The following is a 22956-nucleotide window of genomic DNA, read 5'->3' as shown; positions in this document are numbered from 1 at the left end:
ACGATTTCGCCAGTCATAAAGCAAGACATGGCGGTTTTATGTTTTTCTTTTCACGGGTAGCTGAGAGCAAACAAAGGCTCAATCGGTAAATGATTGGCATTGTAGATCGGAATCTCTGATTGCTTTTTCGTGCATTGCAGCTGCGAGCTGGGAATCAGAGACAGCACAAGCACAGGGCAGATGATGGGTCTTTCACGCAGCGAGACAACGAGACAAGCGAAGGACAGGACAGGGATGCAGCAATTGAAACCCACAGGTAATCCATTTTCAGTTTCTCTTTGCGATTCTCGTCCGTCGACGGGGTTCCCCTTGCGTTGACTGTCTGGTTTCCAACGGCCAAGGCGACGGTCATGTAGTGTCGATCACGGCAAACGGGAGCCATTGCTTTTTCGGCCAGGTACTCATTGATACTCCATGCACCTGTCAGTAGCTGCTGTGATACAGGGCTTGCGTTGTCTCGAGCAAATTAAATTGACAAACGGAAAGAAAAGAAAAGAAACGAAAAAGTGTTTTGCTAGGATATGAGTGAATCTTTGTTGCAAGGAAGTTGAGGGTTGAACCAACAGAGGTAACATTTGGCTTTGCCTTAATTATCCGGCTTCTAAAGCCGGCCTCTCAATAGAAATCTACGCTTTGATGGAGGACATGGTCTACAAAAATGGGGGGAAAACGACCCATGGGAGATGAAAGTCAGGTACAAAGTTGCCCATTGTTTGAACGACAATTCCATGGCATGGCATAGCATGGATTAGATACTGTGCTGTATCTTGTTATTCCACCAGGGTTAATTTTAATTGTAGGTTAGTATCCGTAGTCGACAGAGATGGATGGATGGGTGTCGACAGCTGTACCTGTACCCTGTCAAAGACAATACGTACCTCGTCAAGATCCCTGTCGGGCGGCAGCCCCCGCCAGTCTTATGGTGCGGTCGTATGACGCGGAACGTACTTGTCGGGCGCTGTCGCTCTAAGCTTTCCCGTCCATGCCAGACCAGACATCCTTGGCTCCTCGACTTTTCGCTGTATACTTAGCGAAGAAAAAATGCATTTGACCATGGAAGAAGCTATATATCGCTTGCCCCGTCTCGCCATCCCAACAAGAAACAGTATCTGACCATCCCATCACATCCTGTCCCAAACAACACACATCACGACACTACCGTCTGATATTCATTCTGATACTCAATCTCGACTACTATCTACTCTACTCTACTCTGCTCTACTTGGTGTCTAAACACCCTTGCATATCCACACACCCCTCGACTCGACTCGACTTGACTTGACTTGACTCGCCTCGACTACCACCAAAACCCATATACACAACAAACATCGTCAATCAGCCAATATACAACACAAAATCAGATAAAATGGCCGACATATCATTCGACTACTTTGACCATCCTCAGAACAAACAGGCACGTTGTCGACTCTCCATCTCGGTCCTTTCACTCTGCCACTGCCTCTGTCGCCATGATATCTAATGTAATTGCGCCCACACCCCCTGGTCCTTCACTCCGGGGCATTACACTTTATATCCCACATGCCATGCCCATCTTCCCCTCCTGCCCCCCTCACCTCACCTCACCTTCACCTCATCTCAGCCCACTCTTCCTCTTTGAGCATCCCACAACCTGCAGCTTGAACAAGCTATAGCTATCAACCTCGTCTTTATATCACATCTGCATATCCTCTCACTACTAAACACAACTTGCACCACACCACAAACCACCTCGTACATTTACCTAAAGCTTCTGTCCTAACAATCTACTACAGCATCTTGGCTTCTACGACCCTGCAGACTTCAGTGGTGATTCAGCTCATTCTCCCGACTCACCACTATCTCCCGTCTTCGGCAACCCATATCAGCTTCCCGTCTCCAACGACTGGATAAATTGGGACGACAAAGCTGCACTGTCACCTGACCTTGACTCTCTTCCCAAGCAGGAGCCCTTTGACGCCATCAATCTCTCTACCATCCCCTCAAGAAACAGTATGGAGCTCAGCCCCGCCATTAACCCACACGACCTCTCAGGTACTATTCCTGATGCCGTCCCCTTTGGCCGAGTCGGTCTCAACGACATCGACACTCAACCCCTTTTCCAAACTCCCATTCCTACCATCTCTTCTCAGCCTCCTCATCTCCAGTCCAGCATGATGCCACCTCCGATGTCTTCTTCTCTCGATAGCATCACCCCCAAGGATGCCAACGGCCGATATCCTTCGCGCAAGCGCAAGTCCTCGGGCTCTGGAAGCTCGTCTTCTCGCTCTTCTACCTCGCCTCCTCCCGCTACCCGCCGCCACTGCTCTCCTCCCAAGAAGACCGCACATAACATGATCGAGAAGCGCTACCGCACCAACCTCAACGACAAGATCTCCGCTCTCCGCGATTCCGTCCCAGCCCTTCGCGTCATGGTCCATCGCCTAGAGCAACCCTGCGTTGAAGGCATGGAGGAAGATGGAGACGAGGACCTCGGTGGTCTCACACCAGCCCACAAGCTCAACAAGGCCACCATCCTCAGCAAAGCAACTGAGTACATCGCCCACCTTGAAAAGAGGAACAGAAGTCTCGCCCAAGAGAACACCCAGCTCCGAAATCGCATGGAGGGTTTCGAGATGATGGTTATGTCTCGAGATCAGGGGCCACGAGCAGGCGTCTGGGCATAGACTGTGTTTACTTGTTTACCTCGTGCACTTGTTCTAGACCTGGTTTTTAGAATATTGTTTTCCTTCTCTTTTCTGTGATATTATCTTTTGGATCGGCAATCTGGAAACGCAACGCAACGCTTCGAGCTTGTGTGATTTACGAATAATGATATCCCTGGCGTTTATCTATTTTACAAACTCGGTGTTCAAGAGGATATGGGAAAGGCATTTTGTTGCCATATCAGGGCGTCACAAAAGCGAGCTCTGTGTAATGAGCTGCTTGGACAAAAACATGGGAACAATTCCAGATGGAATAGTTTAAAAATCTCCAATACACATTTAATGTTTTGCACTGTCTACCTTGATTCCTAAGACCTTCAACTACCGTGACAGTAACTTTCGGGAACATCAAACACAAGGGGTCCACACCCACGAAGACGTCCACCGTAATTTGAGCCTCAACGTTCGCTTGTAGATCGTGGATCCTCGAGTCAGATGCAGGGTCCAACGTCCCGCCCCATCTCTTCTAGAAGGATGCTAACCAGAGCAGGGGTTCATGTCATGTCAGGCCATGGTAGTCAGAGCGTGACCCAGTAGATGGGACAGGTGATGGATGTCAGACCACTATGGGTCGGTGGCTTGGACGGTATATAGTCCCACGTGAGGCTGATGGTCCTGACGAGCGTGTGTTCAACAGGTGATCGTGGGATGGACAGGAGAAGAAGCGGTGATTGTTGGGAGGAAGTCGTTGGGTATGGGTACTGGTTAATACATTGGATTAATGGGAGATAAATGTCTCGTTGCATTGGTTCTGAAGCGGTGAAGAGGTCTCTAGAGATATCAAGATATCCAGGATCGTTTCCAACGTCCTAACTAGAAGTAATAGTAAAGGTAGGATGTGATGCTCTCGGTATGGTGAGAACGAGATACCAAATATGTGCTTCAATTTGACTTGTTCATTCATGATAATTCGTAGTCAGCTGTGGAGCTGCGTGAAAGTAAACACTCAAGTCATAGCTTTCAGGGCCATCTCAAACTCTTCAGAAATAGTTTCTTCCCATCGCGAATCATCCTTCAACGGCTTCCACCCCAACTCCCGACTCCTGTCTCCTCTGGTTTGGGAACTGCAAGGATATCAGCAAACAACTTATAGAAAAGACCAATTGGACCTACTGAGAGCAAATAGCAGGCTCTGTCATATCTTCATCACCATCGAAAAACGCCTGACTCGCCTCAGACAGAGAAACACTCTTTGGTTCAACAGCGAGTTTGCCTCGTTGGTGGCCGACTTTGGCAATAGCTTTTGCTATATCCAACCAACTCTGAGTCCCGTGATTAGCAAAGTAAAATCCTTCTCTTCCTGAAGGAATCTTCTCTTGGCGGAGAATCTCGGCCACGATGAGGGTGTACAGATTGGCGATGTCTTCGATATGCGTATGATCCCAGACTCCTAGACCGTCGCCTGCGTAGATGGCTTCGCCCCTTTTGACAGCGGCTCTGATCATGATGGGAATCTGGATAGATGATTTGTTGAAAAGACCTGTTCCACGGCCGTAGATCAAAGGTGAGCAAATGATGTAAGTCTCTACGCCTAGTTCAACACCTGTTTCGAAAACGACCACGTCTGCAGTTCGCTGCTTATACTGTTCCTTGCCCTCTCGGAACTTCTCATAAGCGTAGATATCATCTTTGTCCGAGAACACTCTTGGCTCTTCCAGATATTTTCCAGAGATAGGTCTGTTACCAAAGTTGGAAGTACCAGAGTTGTGGATGTAGTGCACTGATTTTCCACTCTTTGCTTCGCGTTGAGACAATCCTGTGAGGAGGGCTTTTGCAGAGGGAGTGTGATAACCGTTTGCGGCATGGACGACAATGTCGTGTGTTGATGCTGTTGCAGTGAGCAACTCAGTGTCATCCAGGTCTTTGAAAAGGATGGGAGTGACGCCGAGGCTAGAGAGGGTATCGGCTTGATCCTGTCGGCGAACGAGGACTGTGATGTGGATGTCTTTGAGAGAAGGACGGGAAGAGGTTAAGATGGTGTTCAGGACGGTTCCGCCTCTGGTTTAGTTAGTCTTAACCAAAGGCAATAGATTGAGTAGGACCTACATGTAACCGGTAGCACCAGTGAGAAGAACTCTTGGGGTCTCCATTATCAAGCGTAGTCGATTATAAAATGAATAGACTCCTGAACTGAGCTTTTGTGTTTATCGTTTCCTTTATAATGTTTTATTCTCAGGACCATTTGCATCTTATATAACCCCTATGAATCATCTTCCATTCCTAAGGTTTCAATCAAAAGGAGATTCTGGAGTACCCGGAGTACCAAAAGGAGTAGCTGTTGTTCCACTGGAGTTAACCTCGGGGATAAGTGGCCGGACTTAAAGCAGAGCCTCCTCCGATGCGTGGCTTGCAGATCAACGATACAAGATTGACAGCTATCGTGTATCAGCCTTCACTGTAAGCGTTGTCATAATCAAGGTATTGTCGGTAAACTCAATGTACTATTTCTTAGTATTCCAATTGAGTTTCGAATGTTGTGGCCCAGCTTATATTGGCCAGTAGTCGACATGGTAGCATATTTTCAAGACTGCGCTTTAATACTGCTAACGTTTCTTATATACAATAGGCCCTAAACTATGTCCTATAGCTGGTGAATACGTTGTCACTCGTGGCTGAATAGACCTGGTTGCAGTGATTTTGTCTTGTGTGGTAATAGAGAGAAAGCTTTTAGTCATTTGAAAGGCAGGATCATGATTCTCTGCATAACATTAGGTATTTACATCAAGTGACTTACATGCGATTCTCCCAAGTAGCTTTGAGTAGAGGCCAAGACTGTAGCTAGCTCTAATTTCTGTTGGTCTTCTGCAGTTGGCGATGTCACCATGAACCTGTTTGGGGCCGACCAACAATACCATTTCGCACGCATTAACCCTGCCTTGTTTGTTTTTCCATGAATAAGTTGTCGGCCTGTCAGTAATTGGTGGGTTCTAGGCATAAGTTTCCTTTTGTTGATTTTTTTTCTTGTCAAAGATCGTCTTTGGTGACAGGAGGGCTGAATGGATTTGTAGAGGTTTAGAATGCTCGTGGCACATGACCTTTGTCGTAGCAAGCGACTAGTCAGTCACTAACAGCGCAGGCAACATAGTAGAAAGAAGAATACATGCAAACAATTGGACAAAATACATTTGATTGTGTAAGCAACATTTATTATGCTACTAAATTAAAGCTTTAATATGGCACAGGCGTCCTTTTGAAACTTTGAAGGAGGTAGCTTGGCGCAATAGGCAACAGAGCAATAGTTGATGCAGCCAATCAGAATGCACAATCCATCTTATGGCGAGACAGCCACGAATGAAAAGCTCGGAGAGGACTCATAGGCAGAAAGAGGCAGCCATTGAGCTACAATCCATCAACGTCACTCAGCATCACGCTTGAGTCACAACGAACGAAGAAGGAACCATTGCTTACATCTATAAGAATCTCTCTTCTGACTGCTCTTCCCCAAAATGTATTCTTCATCTTAAACATCAACATCAACATCAACATCAACGCACTTACTCTCTCAGGCAGTCTCACTCTACTAAGACGACTACTGCGCTTACTCTATTCAGCCACAAAACCTCAGCTGAGCTCACCTTCCCCCAATTCTATCCGACCATCTATTTCATCCACGTCCCTCTTCGATACCATTTACCAACATCATGGTATTCGGCCGAATCGACCCCAATTGGAACAACACCAACATGACCACCCTCTGCGGCTGCTATGTCTTCATTGACAACAACCTCAAATACTTGCCCCAGGTCCAGGTCAAGGCGCACACCACAATTCTCGCCACGACATCTCACACCAACCTTACGCAAACCTTCGTCAACCCCACCTCCAACACCATCGAGGAACTTCGTTACGTATTCCCTCTTTACGATGGTGTCTCTGTTGTGGCTTTCACCTGCACCGTTGGCTCCAAGACCATCAAGGGAGAAGTCAAGGAACGCCAAAAGGCACAACAGGACTACAACAAAGCCAAAGCCAAGGGTCAAGTTGCTGGTCTTTTTAAACAGTCCCTCGAAGCAGCAGACACCTTCTCTACATCAATCGGCAATGTTCCCGCCGGCGAGAAGGTCCACGTCGACATCGCCTACCTAGGCGAGCTCAAACACGATGCCCAGGTCGACGATGTTCGCTTTACCATTCCAACAAGAATTGTACCCCGGTATGGATCTGCCCAGTCCCTCGCAAGTCCCAACGTGACTCAACAAGGCTTTTCTTTCACTATCGATGCCGAAATGCCCGATGGATCTTCTATCAAATCCATCCAATCTCCTTCGCACCCCTTGTCTGTTGAGATCGGCACCACTTCTACTACGAAATCACAAGAGCCCTCACTTCGTAGAGCTTCTGCAACCCTGCAACAGGGAGCCACCCATCTGGAGCAGGACTTTGTCGTACAAGTAGTTGCCACGAATCTTGGTGAACCATCAGCCATCCTCGAGACCCATCCGGATCTGCCAAACCAGCGTGCAATCATGACAACTCTGGTGCCCAAGTTTAAGCTTCCTGCCGAAAAACCAGAGATTGTTTTCATTTGTGATCGTAGTGGAAGTATGTCCGATCAAATCTCCAACCTCAAAACCGCCCTGGAGGTCTTCCTCAAATCCATGCCTGTCGGGGTCAAGTTCAACATCTGCAGCTTTGGGTCTAGTTTCACCTTCCTTTGGGAGCGTTCTCAAACCTATAGCCAAGAAACTCTTGATAATGCAGTTCAGCATGTACAAACCTTCTCTGCCAACTACGGTGGCACCGAGATGTACCAGCCTTTGGAGGCCACCTTCAAGAAGCGATACAGGGACATGAACCTTGAAGTCTTCCTTCTCACAGATGGCGAAATTTGGGCACAAGATCAGCTTTTCAAGCTCATCAACGACGAGATCGATCGAAGCAAGGGTACGGCGAGAGTATTTTCTCTTGGTATTGGATCTGGCGCTAGCACCTCTTTGATCGAGGGTATTGCTCGTGCAGGTAACGGCTTTTCTCAAACTGTTGCCGATAACGAGAAGATGGACAAGAAGGTGGTCCGTATGCTCCGAGGAGCTTTGTATCCTCATATTACCGACTATTCTCTCATCATCAAATATGAGAGTGTGGAAACCCCCGCTGACGATGGGTTCGAATTGGTTGAAAAGGTCATGGACAGCCTCACGATTAACACTGCCGAGGTCGCTGGCCATAGTGCTGGAGGGAGCCAGGCACCAAAGAAGCCGCTGTCACTTTTCGATTCATCTATCAACAACGATGACGACAGCGACATGATTGGTGCATCAGCAGTCGAAACCAAATTCGATCATCTTCCTTCCGTACCAGTGCCGCGGTATCTCCAGACTCCTAGTCAGCTTCCCCCCCTCTTCCCATTCAGTCGCACCACTGTCTATATACTTCTATCTGATACTACCCCGGAGAAACGACCAAAGTCGGTCATTCTCAAGGGTACTTCCCGCCACGGCCCACTTGAACTTGAAATCCCCATCACCGAACTTGCCGAGAAGGATTCAACAATCCACTGTCTTGCAGCTCGCAAGGAAATCAAGGAGCTGGAAGAAGGTAGAGGTTGGCTCGCCCACGCCAAAGACTACTATGGCAAGCTCCTTAAGGAAAAGTACGACGGTCGCTTCACGGACATGGTTGAGAAAGAAGCAGTGCGTCTGGGTGTCAGATTTCAGGTTGGCGGCAAGTGGTGCTCATTTGTTGCCGTTGAAAATAACGAACAGGAAAAAGATGTCGGATTCTTTGACGAACTTGACTCTGAAGAGAATGAACCGTCGCCCAGGGCATCAGCCTTTGGTGTGAGAAAGAGAGGAGGTGCCCCGATGTTGCACGCTAGGATGGCAGTGGCCACTCATGCAAAGCCTTCTTTGTTTGGAGGAAGCTCCAACACTAGCAACACTGGAGGTAGTCTTTTCAGCTCAGCCCCAGGGGGACATCCTAGCACTACCAGCGGTCTCTTTGGTTCGTCCAGCACTGGTATGAATCCTTTCGGCTCGTTCTCACGAAGACAGCCTAGCACTGGTGGCGGTCTCTTTGGTTCGTCCAACACTGGTGTCAATCCTTTCGGCTCGGCCTCAGGACAGCCTAGCAACGTTGGTGGTCTCTTTGGAGCTTCTCCTGGACAGTCATCGGCTACAGGCAATGTTTCTTTCGGTGGTGCTGCCCAGGGCTTTCTCACCAACAGTCAACCGCCAATTGTGCAAGCCGCAGCACTTGCACCCCCAGCGGCCCCAGTCGATAAGGCCCTCATTGCTCAGTACCAAAGTGAGATGGACGCGGCTGCTGCCATGCCATTGGCTGATGATTCTTCAGATGAATGTGAAGATCAAGGCTTTGGTCTATTTGGTGATGGACCTGCTACTGCTTTTACTCCTGCTCCTGCAAAGGCACATGCAGAAGAAGCTGAAGAGTCGGATGAAGATATGGGCTTTTGCTTATATGATGATGGACCTGCTGCTCCTCCTGCCGCTTCCTATCCGTCCATGACAGTCAAGGACAAAACTCCATTGGAAGCCCTTACAAGTTTGCAGACATTTTCGGGGAGCTGGCCGTGGAACGCAGACCTTGAACGCGTGCTTGGCGTGAAGTTTGAAGAGGTCACCAAGCTTGGTCTCCCGCCTACTTACAAGGATGACATCCTGGCAACAGCGTGTGCGATCTTGTTCTTCAAGCTCAAACTGAAGGAAGAGGAGGATGTATGGGAGATGCTAGTCGAGAAGGCTGAAGGGTGGTTGGAGGATAACATCGGAGAAGATGGTGTCAAGGAACTTGAGGTTGTTCTTCGGAAGCTGTTCTAGGTAGCTGAAGGGGCAACAAAAAGGTTGACCTTTCAGGTTAGGGGGTAGGAATAGACAATATAGTTTAGCTATCTTCTCTGATGAGAATACATAAATTGACAGCAATTTTGTCCAAATTTTTTTCCAACTCCAGGTGACTATGGGGATGTTGTCCTTGCGACCCGTTAACTTTCGGCTTGTTTGATGATACTAGCAAGCACCAGGATTCGAGACTTATATGATGAGGAGCAAAAGTCGCAGCCGCAGTGATCGTCGAAAAAGTATCGGGAATAAAGAACTTAGCAACGTTGCCGAAGTAAAACTCGGCTGACCAATTCTTTCGGGGCTGTCAACTGTAACAGTTTTAGCCCAACGGCCAATTCTGTTGTTTCCGGACGGGGATCCCATATCTTTGGGCGTTGAAGAGTGGATGCTCATGTGTTTTGGTAAGGTAACGTAATTAAAATAAGAACCAAGTTCCATCCTGACTGACCTGATCGGACTCTGACGTAGGAATTCAAGACTTGGAAGAAATAAGCTTTCGGGGAGCTGGTCGCTTGTCTGTGGGTCATCTTAATGTCGCCAAATGCATGAATTATCGTGAGGTTCCGATGGAACACCAACACGAGAATGGAGACACTTCCTGTTGGCTAGCAGCACAGAAGCCATGGTTAACCTGGCTGCAGGACATAAGTAAGTTCAAGCCCATTTTTTTCTTCTTTTAGTTTTCACAATTTATCTTTCCGATGGTTACGAAGCCGCGTCTCAAATCTTGGTTTGTACCCTGTATGGAGATCATAGTCCGGTCGTGTTTTGATGCCCAACAATAACACGACCTGCCCGCGACAACCAATTAATCCCAAACTAAGCAGCAAGTCGAATTAATGTTGATGTAACGGTACCATGGAATGATCTGGAATAACTAATTCGTCGATCTAAACAGCCAAAAGTCCGATCGCCGTGTCAGCATCATTCACATCTATCTATCATTGTGAACAAAAGTTGTAAAACAAATTCGCTTGCTATATTGATTAACAAAGGAAATCTAGATAGAAGAAGAGAAGAGAAGGTCTATGTACGTTCAAAATATCTAAACAGAAAATATTAACATCCCAAGTTTTCCCACTATCATAAAACTCCAAACTTTTCTTCCCAAATAACTTTTTAAACATTGTGTGAAGATTACCGCCCCAATTGCCAATTCGCACACACATCAAAATACACGCTAACCACAAACAAGAAATCTGAGGGTATCGGGGGTATCCTATGATGTACAAAGTAGCGATTCCATTGCCTTTTCCAAATACTTTTGCTTCTCTCCCAACTCCAGTGACATAAATAAGAATAAAAGTGACATAGGAGCGAAAAATTAAATGCGGTTCGTCAGAGAAATGCCAGGTGAGGCGGGACGGTCAAGCTCAAGACGATGCATGTGCGCGTCGAGAGCGCTGACCGAGGTGGAGGCACCAATTGATGTGTGACGCTTGTGGCGAGAGGGCTTCTTGGTGACACTCATCTTGCGAGTGCGGCCGTTCTTCTCGGGGATGGGAGACTTGGGGGATTTGTCGTCGGCGCTGGTAGAGGAGATGGATGAGGCGGAAGAGTGGCCGGAGGCGTTGCTGGTGTAGGACGAGGCGCGAGAGATGGACGAGTATACGGACGATCGCGAGGAGGCGGTCTGTGGTCGCTCGGCGATGTCGGAGAGAATCTCTTGGGGCGTACGGGGCTTGTTGTTGACCATTCCCAGGCAACGCTGCCACCAGCCCTTGTCCTTTTCGTCCGAGAACTCAACCATGTCGGCCAGCGCCTCCTCCGCTCGTTCCGTCTTGTCCTCGTCGAGAACCAATGCGCCGTGCTCAGAAGCCAGGTCGAGCAGGGCGGCTGCGTCGCAAGCGTCGCGTCGCTTGCTGTTGTCGTTCTCGTGGAGGCCGCAGGCATCCATCTTGAAGATGATGATGTCCTCGAGGGATGTGTATGGCAGAGTGGCCTCGCCCTTTACATCGCGGACACGCTTGGCGGCTTCGGGGAGGTATGGGCTGAGCCAGTCGGGGATGAGCTTGACTTCAACCTCCCATCCTGTTGTGTGACGGTACAGGACGACGCCGGACTTTTCGACAAGGGGAGTGATGGGGTGGCCAACGATTTCCTTTTTGACGCGACCGGGAGAAGAGGACTTGCTGATGACCAAGTCGATGCTCTGTTGAGATGTTAGGTGAGGGTTTGATTGGGGTGAGACTGGGGGATGACTTACTGTGACTCGTGCCTGCTGTGACAGGTATTTGTTGACGGCCAAGTCCCCAACAATGGCGAGACGAGTGTTCTCGAGACCGGGAATGTCTGCGATGAGACGGATGATGTGAAGAGCAGCCTGCTCGAGCTGGGCGAAGCTTAGTCGTTGTGTCATTGTGGACAGCGCTTTTCTGTACCGGATCCGTAGAAAAAGCAAAAGCAACTAAACACTTCGCCCGCTGATGAGAGGTGAATGAATGAATGGTAGGAAAATCCCTAGATGTGTCGCATGGTGTTGAGAGTGCAGTGCCCTTGATATATGTGAATTTATCTTTTGGGAAAAGGTCCCTGCGTCTAGGGGGCCTGTCAAAAACAACAAAAGGACCTTGCGGGGTGCATAGGGACCTTACGCATTGGGCCCTGGACACTGAACAATGCCCAACAGGGCCGAAGGTGCTATCAGCAGGGGTACCATGGCTGTACCTGAATTCGCAATTTTAATAATTTCAGGGTGATCCCAGCTTCGGGTTGAATTGGGTTCCAAAGAAGAGCCGTGCCGATAGAGCGAAAGCCCAAGGGGGAATATTTTGGGCGCTGGAATGAAAGAATGGCTTTGGAATAATGACGACGTTTAATTGTGGGAATTTTACCTTTGCCATGGTAATCACATCCTTGACTTGCATGATGCAGCATGGAGACTTTTTTTCTCAGCTGTAACCCTTGTATCCAACAAATAACACAAAATGAAAGAAACAGGGAATGAAATCTCGATGGATGGAATGAGTAGGAATGCGGTAGGGACCAATTGGCACGGGCTGCAGAGAAAGAAAAAAAGATGGTGTAGGACTGAGATGCGACTTGTCCAGAAGTTGTTCAGCTTTTCTTTTTTGGTCTGTCCCTCTTCTTGTCCCAATTGGCCTCTCATATGTGAAACCCTTTCTTTTCTTATTTGTTGGCAGTCAATCACTGGACCCCTATTCTTTTGTGGTAGCACAATTCTCTTGTCGCATCTTTTTATTGAAGTTGGTTAGGTACAGAGTAAAGCCTGTTGGTTAATTAATTAAAAGCTGACAACCAGGTTGAACAAGGCTCACCCGGAAAAAGATCAGCGGCGTAGTGAAACATTGGACACAGTTTCAGAATGACTCTCATAATTTAATGGAATGTTATTTTCCAATATTCACTCTGGAGACACAGTCAATACCCGAGACGGATTGTCCACGACTCCAAACATGACATCAACAACGATCAAATGTTTCGACGGATACCTCGACAACGGATATAATTACTCAAAGGCATCAGACATCATGCGCTTCTATGGAATTAAACTGACTACAGAAGTGTGAAAGACGTTCAGCTCAGATCAGGGTTCATCTCACATGCGCTCAGAATAAAGTAGGCTATCTCATCTCCCTTGCAGCCCATCATATGCAGGGTAAGTGCATTCTCACAACTTTTTAATTGAAACGCGGCAAAGTGAATATTTTTACCCTTTTACACAGCCTTTACTTCTTACTGTCTCGCCTTTCACTCAACTCGGCCTGGAACAACCCTAGGCAAAACAGTCACTTCAAAACTAGACGTCTTACCATTATGCCGTTGCCATAGCCTTGAGGCATGTAACCTGAGACAACAATACTCTTCCCCGGTCCTGATCGACATTCAGACTTCTCCATCATGGTAGTATATCCTCACGTAGCTAGCAACAGCCTTCACTTACATATGTAACACAGTACTAGTATTCTGTTTACCTGCAATCTTCAATTTAGTTGACATGTTACTAAGGTATAGTGCAATGACTAAAGTCCAAGATGGCTTTGACAACGCGCCACTCAGACTAAGTGCCTGTCATATCTACTGTCACACGGGTGAGGCGTTTGTCAACGTTGTGAAAGCACGGAGCAACAAATCCGGTCAACCGTCAGGTATCACAACGGGGCCGTGGTAGACCGGTGAAATGTAAGTTTCAGTTGAGGCGCCGTTCAAAGTTCAATGATATTTTTGTCGCTCCACTAACTATAACCACGATCTATATACTTCGCTCAGAATTGTTAGTATGGCGCGTCGACATAGTCCTGCCATTCTGTGCCTCAAGGTCCATGATTTGACTTCTCCGGAATTCCGGCCCAAGGATCTCCTCTTTACTCTGATCACCTCCAATACGCCTTTCATCGATTTTGGGATAAACCCTCGTCCTTGTGAACGGGCCATTGACACCCATCTTTCGTTCGTGTTCTTCGACTTGTTCATTAGTATCAGCCGTGCTGCCACTGCCATTCCTATCCACTCGCTTGGCCTGAAGTACACCGCCACCTATTGTCTGCAACGGATATGGCGCTGCGGAGTTGGGGTAGTTGCTGGAACCGCGAGACGTCCATTTCGTGAAACATTTTTTGTATAGGGGTCGGCAGACAGGGATGGCGATACAGATCATTGTTACTGTGATCTCAGCAGCTGTCCAGACAATCAATCCTATTGGATCCTCTTGATACATGTTAGTTGATAATCGACTATCGTGAAGGGACACTTGCTGGTGTGATTCGGGCTTTTGAGTTCGGGAACCTCGAGAGTACGCTTGATTCCAAATAGTCCAGCACTAGAGACCGGTTAGTTGAAATAACTAGTCATAAAGTGTGACACTTACATGACACCCAAGCTGAGACTTATTAGAATAACCATTTTCTCTTTCGTCTTCATCTGTAACCCTAGGATGAACAAACAAGGGAACCCAGCGAAGAAGAAGTCGGCGACCACGCAGAGAATTATCAAGTTTAGCTCCTCGTAAAACAGTCGAAGGAACTCTAAGACTCACTGCAAAGTGTCAAGGAAACAGGGGCTGTATCTATATGGCAACGCCCTGGTATCTTGCGGTTCCAAAGGTACTCTGGTGGAGTATACTGGAACCAGTAAACAAAACAAACTGCGATGGAAGCTGATATGAGACAAGCCATCATGCACCAGATGGCAATCTTGTGCCACTTCTCTTTGACGAGTCGTAGTAGAAAGAGACCCAAAGACCATTTTGCGATACTCATGGCTATTATCGCAAACGTTTGGCTGGCAGCTTCGTAGAGTAGTGATAGTGGTAAGTGGTCGGGCTCCTCTTCCAAGATATCCATTAGATTCTGGCCCAGTCCATATTGTGCGCCAATGGTCATCAGAACGGTATTCATGAGAAGAAAGAACTGTAATAGACAATGTTAGTGAGATATATGATGAAATGGATACTTGACTAACAAAAGCAAGATTGTACATACGATCGTCAGCACCAAAAGACTTGATGACATAAACTCTTGTATACATCCGTAACACGACAAAAACGAAACTGACGAGCAACAATGACCACATGGAAGCAAGGACCCAATGTCCATCGCCCCCAGCCGCCATTGCAGTCTCAAGTTGAGAAGTTACCGCCAATACGAAACTGTTGACCTTGATGAGAAGAAAAAGAACAAAAGTAGATGTTCAGTCGAGGTTCTGCTTATGCATGTTGGTTGAGAGGAGCAGGAACGGTTGTTCATGCTGGAACGGTTGTTCATGCTGAAGAAGGGGAACCAACAGTTTTCAAGCAAGCCATAGTAACACAAGAACCGTCTCGACACCACTGGGTCGGGACGAATACCGAATGCGGATGGGGGTGAGGTGGTCACTCGTTGATTGACTTGTATTGAGGCAATCAAGCCACATTCCTGACCCATCACGTCGGTTAGAGGACTTTTGTCTCTGTCCCTGGTCGAGAATTCTACTTTAGATTTGAGCCAAGGAACATTCTTGGCTAGTTATTGATCAGAAATGATATTAATGATCTCCTGTTGATGTGATATTGCTCAGTAACAATATGGCCTGCCAAGGCCAGGATGCCTTCTCCTACCACCAATGCTGCTAATTATTGGCCAAACTCTAAAAACTTCCAAGAACTGCTTTATTTAAGGTTGGTACAACACAACGACTTAGCGAATTTAGTTATAAACAATGTCTATGCGCAGCTGTCCCTCTAGCGGGCGCATCATGTCTATACAACAGGGATCTTCCATTATAACAAACATTCGCTAATCAAACAACCGATCAGATCTCACATTTGCCGAAGTACCAAACATGCATACCGTTTCATACGATGGAAGACATCGTGATGATATAAACATGATGCACCAGATCACTTGGAAAGACTCCCTCGCTCGTAATTGCCAAGAACGTCATCTTATAAACTAAGCAATGCATCTAATTAACCATGAGCGTTGAAGAGTCGTACAAAAACCGTACGCATTCAGCCCTGTAGTTCGCTAGTCAAAAGCGGCGTTTTTGACAATAGGAATTTTGACGAGGTGGCGGGCACTTGATCGTCGTTGATCAAGACAACAATAGGTTTGTGGCTGACAGCCTCAAACCTTGTAGTGGAAATTGCACTGGGAACAAGGAATGGCCATGGTTGGGCTTTATGCAGAAATATCAGATCATGGACGCATAATTCGGAATGCTAATGTCAAATCTTTGTTCGTTCACAACCCATTTTGTTACCGAGATACCCCTGATTAGTGGACAGTCTCACTGAAACGAAGCCGGCACTGTTCCGTCTCGGTGGCGCCGACTCGCCAAGGTCTCGGCTCACTGAAACAAAACTCTGTATATCTGAACGGAGTCTTACTTCCGGGCAAGTGCTTACATGCCAGTGTGCTTGGAAACTTCCATCCAGCTACCCATTGAACACATCAGTCCTTTTTCTCGCGAACCTCATATGAAAACATCTGATTCGACACCACTCCGTGTCTATCCTTCATCTTGATAGCTGTCTCCTTGCCAGCAACTGGTAGACGGTACTCAAACCCTGCTTCAGAGGTTCGACCATCTGGTAGAGCATAAGGGAATGGAAGATACTCAGGCAAAAGACCCAACTGCCTGAGCAAAGTTCCCTGGTCCCAAGAGATATGCTCGTGATATAGACGGTCTCCACGGATGTTGACCACCGCTGTGAACGGGACTTCGGCTTTGATGTTGGTGGGCGGAACACCAGGTAACCTGCGGTGATTTAGTAAAGCAACAGTAAACGGCTGAAGGGCACTTACATCCAAGGAATCTCCTGATTGTGTGTAAACTTGAAGAGGAACTCATCAACCACGCGGTCAATACCAATAGTTCGGCTAATCAAGTCTAACTCAGAGTCTGCAGAGTTGTTAAAGATGAAGTTGTGCCGATAAAAGTCTGAAAGTTTGTCTCGACCAATCCCTCCTGTCAACTATAACCATTGGTCAGCTCTATCTTCTACCATGCTGGTGTGTCCGCTTACAGTAGGAATATGGTTGACGTATGGTTCCTGGACCATAGTACTCATAGTATGCTCGACCGAGCGATCGGCAAACTCGTAGTGGGTATGCTCTTCCCAGATATACTCGAGATCAAAATAAGGGCCCCCAACCTTGGGTTTGAGGAACTGGAGGTTTCTCGTGTGAGAAACTGACTCCGTATTGTAGTCAAAGTGCTGATGGAAAGGCGTTGCAAAGGCGTAGCTTTGAGCTTTGGGGTAATAATACTCGGTTCCAGGACCACTCTTGCCAGTAGGCCCAACTATATGTCGTAAGAGTGGGATTTTCGCAGAAGATAGTTCTGACAGGTCGTTGGCATTGGCGTATACAACTGCCGCTGAAACGTCAGGGACGTCTGACAGGTTCGGTGCAATGGTGTTCCAAAGACTCGAAGAATATGCTACGGATTATCAGCAGACTCAATGCAGATATCATTCTTGCCTTACCGACTAAGCCAATATTTCCATCGTCATACTTGTCACATTGGTGCATGGTCTCCAAGGCCTCACGCAAGACATCTTTGCTGTCGCCTTCTTTAAACGCGGAGGCATCGATCTGGACTACCGTATAGCCCTCCTCAGCCCACTTGACAAGCACTGAAGGTACACCATCTTCAATCTTGAGAAGATCACCAGAAGATGGCGCAAGAACCACAAGGCCTGGACCATGACCTCGGCGTGAGAGTGGGGGTAACAACGAGACACCTGGTCGCACAGCCTTGAGCTGAGGTGTAGGGAGTGGCTTTGGCGGTGGCGTAATATCGGCAAACATCTTGATTGATTTGGAAGATGTTGTTTAAGTTGTGAGAGTCAAGCCGACTTCGACGAGCCATCGCTTCTCCGCACAATTGAGGGGTTTCGGATATAACTTCCCCTTGAGGAACACATGACCGGCAGACATGGAGTGTAGTCCAAGTCGCAAAAACAGACGACTTTGTGTAACGTCAAGAATGAGAAGGCAAGGCAAATATGCTGAAGAAATACATATACTGTACAGAAAGCTAGATAGATTGCAAGTTTGGGCTCAAGGGTCTCTAAGACTACACTTCGATTTCTATTCTTTACTTTTTCCAATCATCATCGTTGTTTCAACGCTGATGCGTGTTGTAATGATATTGGATGAGACTTTTATGACGATCGAGCGGTGAGAATATTGGAGTTGTCGTTGACTTTCTCTCAAGTTCTTGGTAAATGGCATCACTCATTCAACATCACCCAGGGTGTTCACTGAGCACGAGAGATTTCAAAAAGATGGTAAGTGTAATACGTGTTCATATCTCATAAATGTCAAACCCAATATAGTATATGGTACTAAAATCGCCCAATGTGTATACTCCGATATGCTTCAAATTGTTATAAATCCAACCTCAAATCCTTGACCAAAATTACGCCTTGGCTTGCTTGTCGTCAATAACCAACAGCCCAGCATCAACGCCTGCTCTAGCAAACCTATCTCCAAGCACACCAATTGTGCGCTGGAAGTCTCTCTCCACTCCAAAGTCCTCCACAAGAAGATTGTCAAACAGTGGGTGCGAACGGCCAGCGATGATTAAATCGCCGACGCTGTAGCGGGACTTGCCAACGAGTTCACGGGCATGAGCTACAGCAAGATCAGGCAGGTTGCGGACTGAATCAACAGGGATCTCGAGGAATGTGACGCGGCCTTCGAGTTTACCGGCAGCGTTGTTCTTTGCTGTGCTCAGGAGGTCCATGTCACTCGCAGATGGGAAGTCAACGGCGTTCTTTCCAAGGTCGTTACCCGTGGAAGGATCGCTGTCAGGCGATGCATTGAGTGCTTCGTGATCGTCTTCGCTAAAGTGCAGATGGACGACGTGGATGGAGACGTGGGGGTTGTGTGCGAGCTGAAGAGCAAAGAGTAGGGCGGCGCGATCATCCTTGCCACCGATGAAGGGCACGAAGATAATCTGGCGCTGATCAACAGGCCTTTGAACGACTGCGCCATCATGGGCGCTGTGAACAGACAGACCGGTGCGAGTTCGTGTAAGGGTGGGCTTCCTGGTCAAAACGTCGTGAGGGACGCGGTTGATGAAAATACCAGTGGTGCAAGTTGATCGCTCGATAGCGTTCTGGACATAATCGATGTAAGTTCTACTAAAGAAACGATCGTTGATGTTGCCAGTCTCGATCAAGGCGGCAGTGGAGCTTTCCTCAGCGATACCACCATATGTGCTCCAAGGAATGATCATGAAGTCAGACCTGGCTTCTTCGGCAAACTTGACAATAGTTTCGGCGTAGGCGTTGGTTGGGATGATGGATACTTGGCCAGCTACGGCGACACCGTTGAGACGAGAGAAAGTCTGGAAAGCGGAGAAGACGGCGTCGCGAGAAGCGAACTCATCGAGTTCGGCAGATTGCATAACCGACGAAGTTCGATCGGTCAGCTCCATAAGCCGAACACCACGAACCTCGAACGGGCGACTGGGAATGACCTGGGTCTTTTCCTCAGCAGGAGTAGCATCTGCGTTGACATCGTTGGTTGTGGGAGTGATGGCAGGAACAGTTTGTTTTCGGGATCCACCAAGAAGTGAGACGAGGTTGAACAGGCCAGGAAGGGCATCGAGGCGGAGGTGGAGGATGAGACGGTTGGTCTGAGACTTATCAAGAGCCTCTTCCATCTTATGTTCAGAACTCTGAGCCTCGGTTTGAAGAGGGTTTCCATCCCAGTCGATCTCTCCTCGGCGCCACTTCTCGACCTTGAGGCGGTACGAGAGAGGGTAGAGCCATCTGGTGAGTGGTGATGTTGTGACGGTAGTGACCTAGCATGATTAGCGACGCATTATGCAAGGATATGAGATACTTACCACTGCCATGACGACAAACATTGTGAAGGTTCGTGGCGAAAGAATGCCAGCTTGAAGACCGATGTTCTACAACGATGTTAGTGGTAGTCGCATGATTGGCGACATCTACTTACCAAGACAATCAGCTCGACAAGACCCTTACAACTCATAAGGGCACCAATGGTAAAACTCTCTCGCCAAAGACACTTGGTCAAGCGCGCGGCAAGGGTACCGGCAATGATCTTGCCAAAGAAAGCGCATGCGATAATTGCAACGACGTATCCCCAAGTAGTACCATCATCAAGCAGGCCCAGATTGGTGTTGAGGCCAGAGAGTGCAAAGTAGAGAGGCAAGAGAATTGATCCCACGAGATCCTCAATCTTTTCAGTCAGTTTGATGGCAAAACCACCATCGTGAGGACATATAAGACCAATGAGGAAGGCACCAAAAATAGCGTGAACACCGATGGCGGCTGTGTCGTGTATTAGACCGGGGTGTTAATTGACTTGGGGTGGATGACTTACCAGTGAACCAAGAAGAGGCCAGGACCAGAAGCAGAGTCAAGGTAGTGATGCCTTGAGATGGGCCGTTCTGGATACTGTCCGTCCGGCGCAATACCCAGAGAAAGACAGGGCGCACTGCGTAGACAAGGAAAAGGACCCATGCGACTGCAGTCAAGAATACATACAGCGCTGTGAGGCCATTGGCATTGTTGACCAGAGCGACACTGAGAGCGAGCAGAACCCAACCGACGACATCGTTTCCGATACCGGCAGCAAGGACTGTGACACCGACAGAAGTGCTGAGAAGCTGAAGCTCAGAGAGAATACGACAAAGAACAGGGAAGGCAGTAATGGCGAGCGCAGTTCCAATGAAGAGCGCAAAGGTGCCAAACTCCATATCCTTCATAGTTCCCTCACTTCCGTATTCTTCGTACAGACCCCAAGCAACAGCGACACCGAGACCAAAAGGAAGCATCATGCTGGCAAGACCAACACTAACAGCGACACGCCAATTGGACTTGAACATGCGTGTATCAACTTCGAGTCCAACGAGAAACAAGAAGAGCAGGAGACCAATTGTAGCGACATTGGACAGGACGGGCATTGACTCAGTAGGGAAGATGTTCTCCTTGAAGCCGGGAATGCGCATCATGACGGAAGGACCGAGGACAATGCCTCCAATAACTTCTGCGATGACGCGCGGTTGGCCGAATTTGGAGAGAGGCCATTGAAGAAGACGACAGAAGATGATGATAACGAAAGCTTGGACAATGAAGAGAGTGATGGGGTCTTTGGGGTTGTACACAATTGGGTTGAGGCCTTCGATGATGCCTCCTTGGGGATGGGCACTCGTGACGGCCGCAGCCGTCGTCGTCGGCGAAGACGACATGGCGAGACTGTGGGCTCTGTGTGACTGTACAGTATTCTAACAATTGTTCTTTCGTGTCGCGATCGTTTCGTGCGGAGGAGGCGCAGACACAAGACGACGCCGCAAGAGGAAACTCTCTACAAGCAAAGGGAGAAACAAGAGAGCAAGATAATAGATACAAGAAACAAGGGTCGAGTGAACAGCGACTGGCGCCGAGGCCTTTTTGTGTTTGTCGCCTGGAGGATGGATCGATCAATTGACAAGCAGGAAATGATCCAAAAAGTTGGGATTCAAGGGAGAAAGAGGCGCGGGGGGTCACCCGCTGAGGAGAATAGAGTAGTGGGGAGCTATAGGCCAAGGACCAAGGGTCTAGGCTATCGTAATGGAGGGTACGATGCATGCTCTGGAGGGAACTGCCTAGACTTGTCACTTTTCTTGGTGTTGTCTTTGTCCAATGTGAGTCAAGGGTCTTTGTTTTCCTCTGCTGTGTTACTTGGACCGACATTGATAGAAGAGATAACGCAGTCGCAATTGTAACATAGTACATGTATTTCCCAAACTGTCAATTCTGTGTAGCAAACAGAGAGGTTCAGAGTGTTCCGATTTACAGGTACCTCCCCCAGTACGGACTGCACTGACTGTAATCTGTGTGACCATCTCCCTAGCGTGAGCCAATTCAGTGGAGAAACCTGGGCAAAACTTTCCCTGGGACTTGGCAATATCTCAATTCAAGTCGGAGGAGTTGACTTGTGATTGTACTTAAGCGGGCGCACAAACACACATATTGATAGCCTACTCGTGGACTGGTTCCCCATGTGCGAAATCCGTTATGGGCGGCTAATTCGGAGGTTTTGTTCTGTCGCACTTATTCTCAATACGTCTTGGCCCTGGTTTAAGCTTCAGAATAAACAGTCAACTGTGGAGTAACGATGATGACAGCCCAGCCTGTTTTTATTCACAATTTGCTTTCAACCTCTTATGTTTCTAACCAAATTGCCCTTTCAACTACAATCCAACGGCGATCGAAAGCCAGGGAATGCACTCCTTTGTCTCATCTCCCTGCCAGAACAGCCCAGACCGGACCAAATTGTCCATCTTACTCCCTCCTTCGTACTCCCCGCACATGTGATCCCCATCTTCCTCATTGAAAAAGACCCCTGTCGCTCACGCGCCATTGTGTCTCACCGCCTGCATCTAGACCCTTCAAAATCTGACCTGCCATGTTGGGTGGTCTTTGCTTTCGTTCTTTTGTTTCCGACCAAGATCGGCTTTAACTGAGGCTGAGTTCCGCCGACTGGATGTTTGACGCACGAGATGCGATATCACAAGTGATTTGTTGGTGGTGAGGTTTTGTGTAACCATCCAAAACCACGGCGCTATGGGCGGCGCCGGCTTCGACTCCAGGCCACGGGCTGTAGAACCGTTACATTCACCGCTACAAGCTCACCAAACACCGTTGCACTTGTCGTTACGATGCATCGGTTCAACGGCAAATCCCGCAAGCTAAACATGATTCCATGCCTAGGCCAAGGATCGCCACAACTGCAACAGCTTGAATTGTGAAGCTATCAGGGCAAATGGTGGAGAACAGGAGAGCTATCAGACCCCCCCGCATAGGGTCACATTGACACACTGCACCAGTGTCATACTCCCCAATGCTACTCTTGGCTCCAGCTCCCAGGCTTTGTAAACCTGCAGCATATTCCAGCCAATCTCTGGGCATCGCGATACCTGATCAGCAGGGGGTTGTCGGCTGATGGTAAGCCAAGAGAAATGTTTCTTGAGAGTCTGAACTTAAT

At 48.1% G+C, this 22956-nt stretch overlaps 7 protein-coding genes across 7 annotated transcripts; 2 read left to right on the top strand and 5 right to left on the bottom strand.

The window, feature by feature from the left end:
• Positions 1–1366: 1366 nt before the first annotated feature.
• Positions 1367–2965, top strand: FGSG_02814 (uncharacterized protein; the record flags this gene model as incomplete). The annotated part of the gene is made up of 2 exons (XM_011324695.1): positions 1367–1414; positions 1773–2965. 2 exons carry the CDS (start codon positions 1367–1369, stop codon positions 2661–2663), a joined length of 939 nt encoding a protein of 312 aa, XP_011322997.1. The 3' UTR covers positions 2664–2965.
• A 683-nt stretch (positions 2966–3648) lies between these two features.
• On the bottom strand, positions 3649–4792 carry FGSG_02815 (uncharacterized protein; the record flags this gene model as incomplete). The annotated part of the gene is made up of 3 exons (XM_011324694.1): positions 3649–3766; positions 3816–4700; positions 4749–4792. 3 exons carry the CDS (start codon positions 4790–4792, stop codon positions 3649–3651), a joined length of 1047 nt encoding a protein of 348 aa, XP_011322996.1.
• A 1551-nt stretch (positions 4793–6343) lies between these two features.
• Positions 6344–9481, top strand: FGSG_02816 (uncharacterized protein; the record flags this gene model as incomplete). Its single annotated transcript, XM_011324693.1, has 1 exon — positions 6344–9481. The coding sequence occupies one exon, from the start codon at positions 6344–6346 to the stop codon at positions 9479–9481; it is 3138 nt and encodes a 1045-aa protein (XP_011322995.1).
• Positions 9482–10829: 1348 nt separating this feature from the next.
• FGSG_02817 (uncharacterized protein) lies at positions 10830–11864 on the bottom strand (the record flags this gene model as incomplete). The annotated part of the gene is made up of 2 exons (XM_011324692.1): positions 10830–11657; positions 11712–11864. 2 exons carry the CDS (start codon positions 11862–11864, stop codon positions 10830–10832), a joined length of 981 nt encoding a protein of 326 aa, XP_011322994.1.
• Positions 11865–13194: 1330 nt separating this feature from the next.
• Positions 13195–15076, bottom strand: FGSG_02818 (uncharacterized protein; the record flags this gene model as incomplete). The annotated part of the gene is made up of 7 exons (XM_011324691.1): positions 13195–13241; positions 13279–13313; positions 13410–13440; positions 13727–14285; positions 14334–14386; positions 14502–14874; positions 14927–15076. 7 exons carry the CDS (start codon positions 15074–15076, stop codon positions 13195–13197), a joined length of 1248 nt encoding a protein of 415 aa, XP_011322993.1.
• A 1319-nt stretch (positions 15077–16395) lies between these two features.
• FGSG_02819 (uncharacterized protein) lies at positions 16396–17757 on the bottom strand (the record flags this gene model as incomplete). Its single annotated transcript, XM_011324690.1, has 4 exons — positions 16396–16702; positions 16750–16919; positions 16971–17386; positions 17433–17757. The coding sequence occupies 4 exons, from the start codon at positions 17755–17757 to the stop codon at positions 16396–16398; spliced, it is 1218 nt and encodes a 405-aa protein (XP_011322992.1).
• Positions 17758–18370: 613 nt separating this feature from the next.
• Positions 18371–21178, bottom strand: FGSG_02820 (uncharacterized protein; the record flags this gene model as incomplete). Its single annotated transcript, XM_011324689.1, has 4 exons — positions 18371–19762; positions 19808–19873; positions 19921–20258; positions 20311–21178. 4 exons carry the CDS (start codon positions 21176–21178, stop codon positions 18371–18373), a joined length of 2664 nt encoding a protein of 887 aa, XP_011322991.1.
• Between the last annotated feature and the right edge of the window lie 1778 nt (positions 21179–22956).

Source organism: Fusarium graminearum, chromosome 2, assembly GCF_000240135.3.
Source record: "Fusarium graminearum PH-1 chromosome 2, whole genome shotgun sequence".
Classification (NCBI taxonomy): Eukaryota; Fungi; Ascomycota; class Sordariomycetes; order Hypocreales; family Nectriaceae; genus Fusarium; species Fusarium graminearum.
The sequence above is the reverse complement of the archived record's forward strand: the minus strand, read 5'-3'. Positions and strand labels throughout refer to the sequence as shown.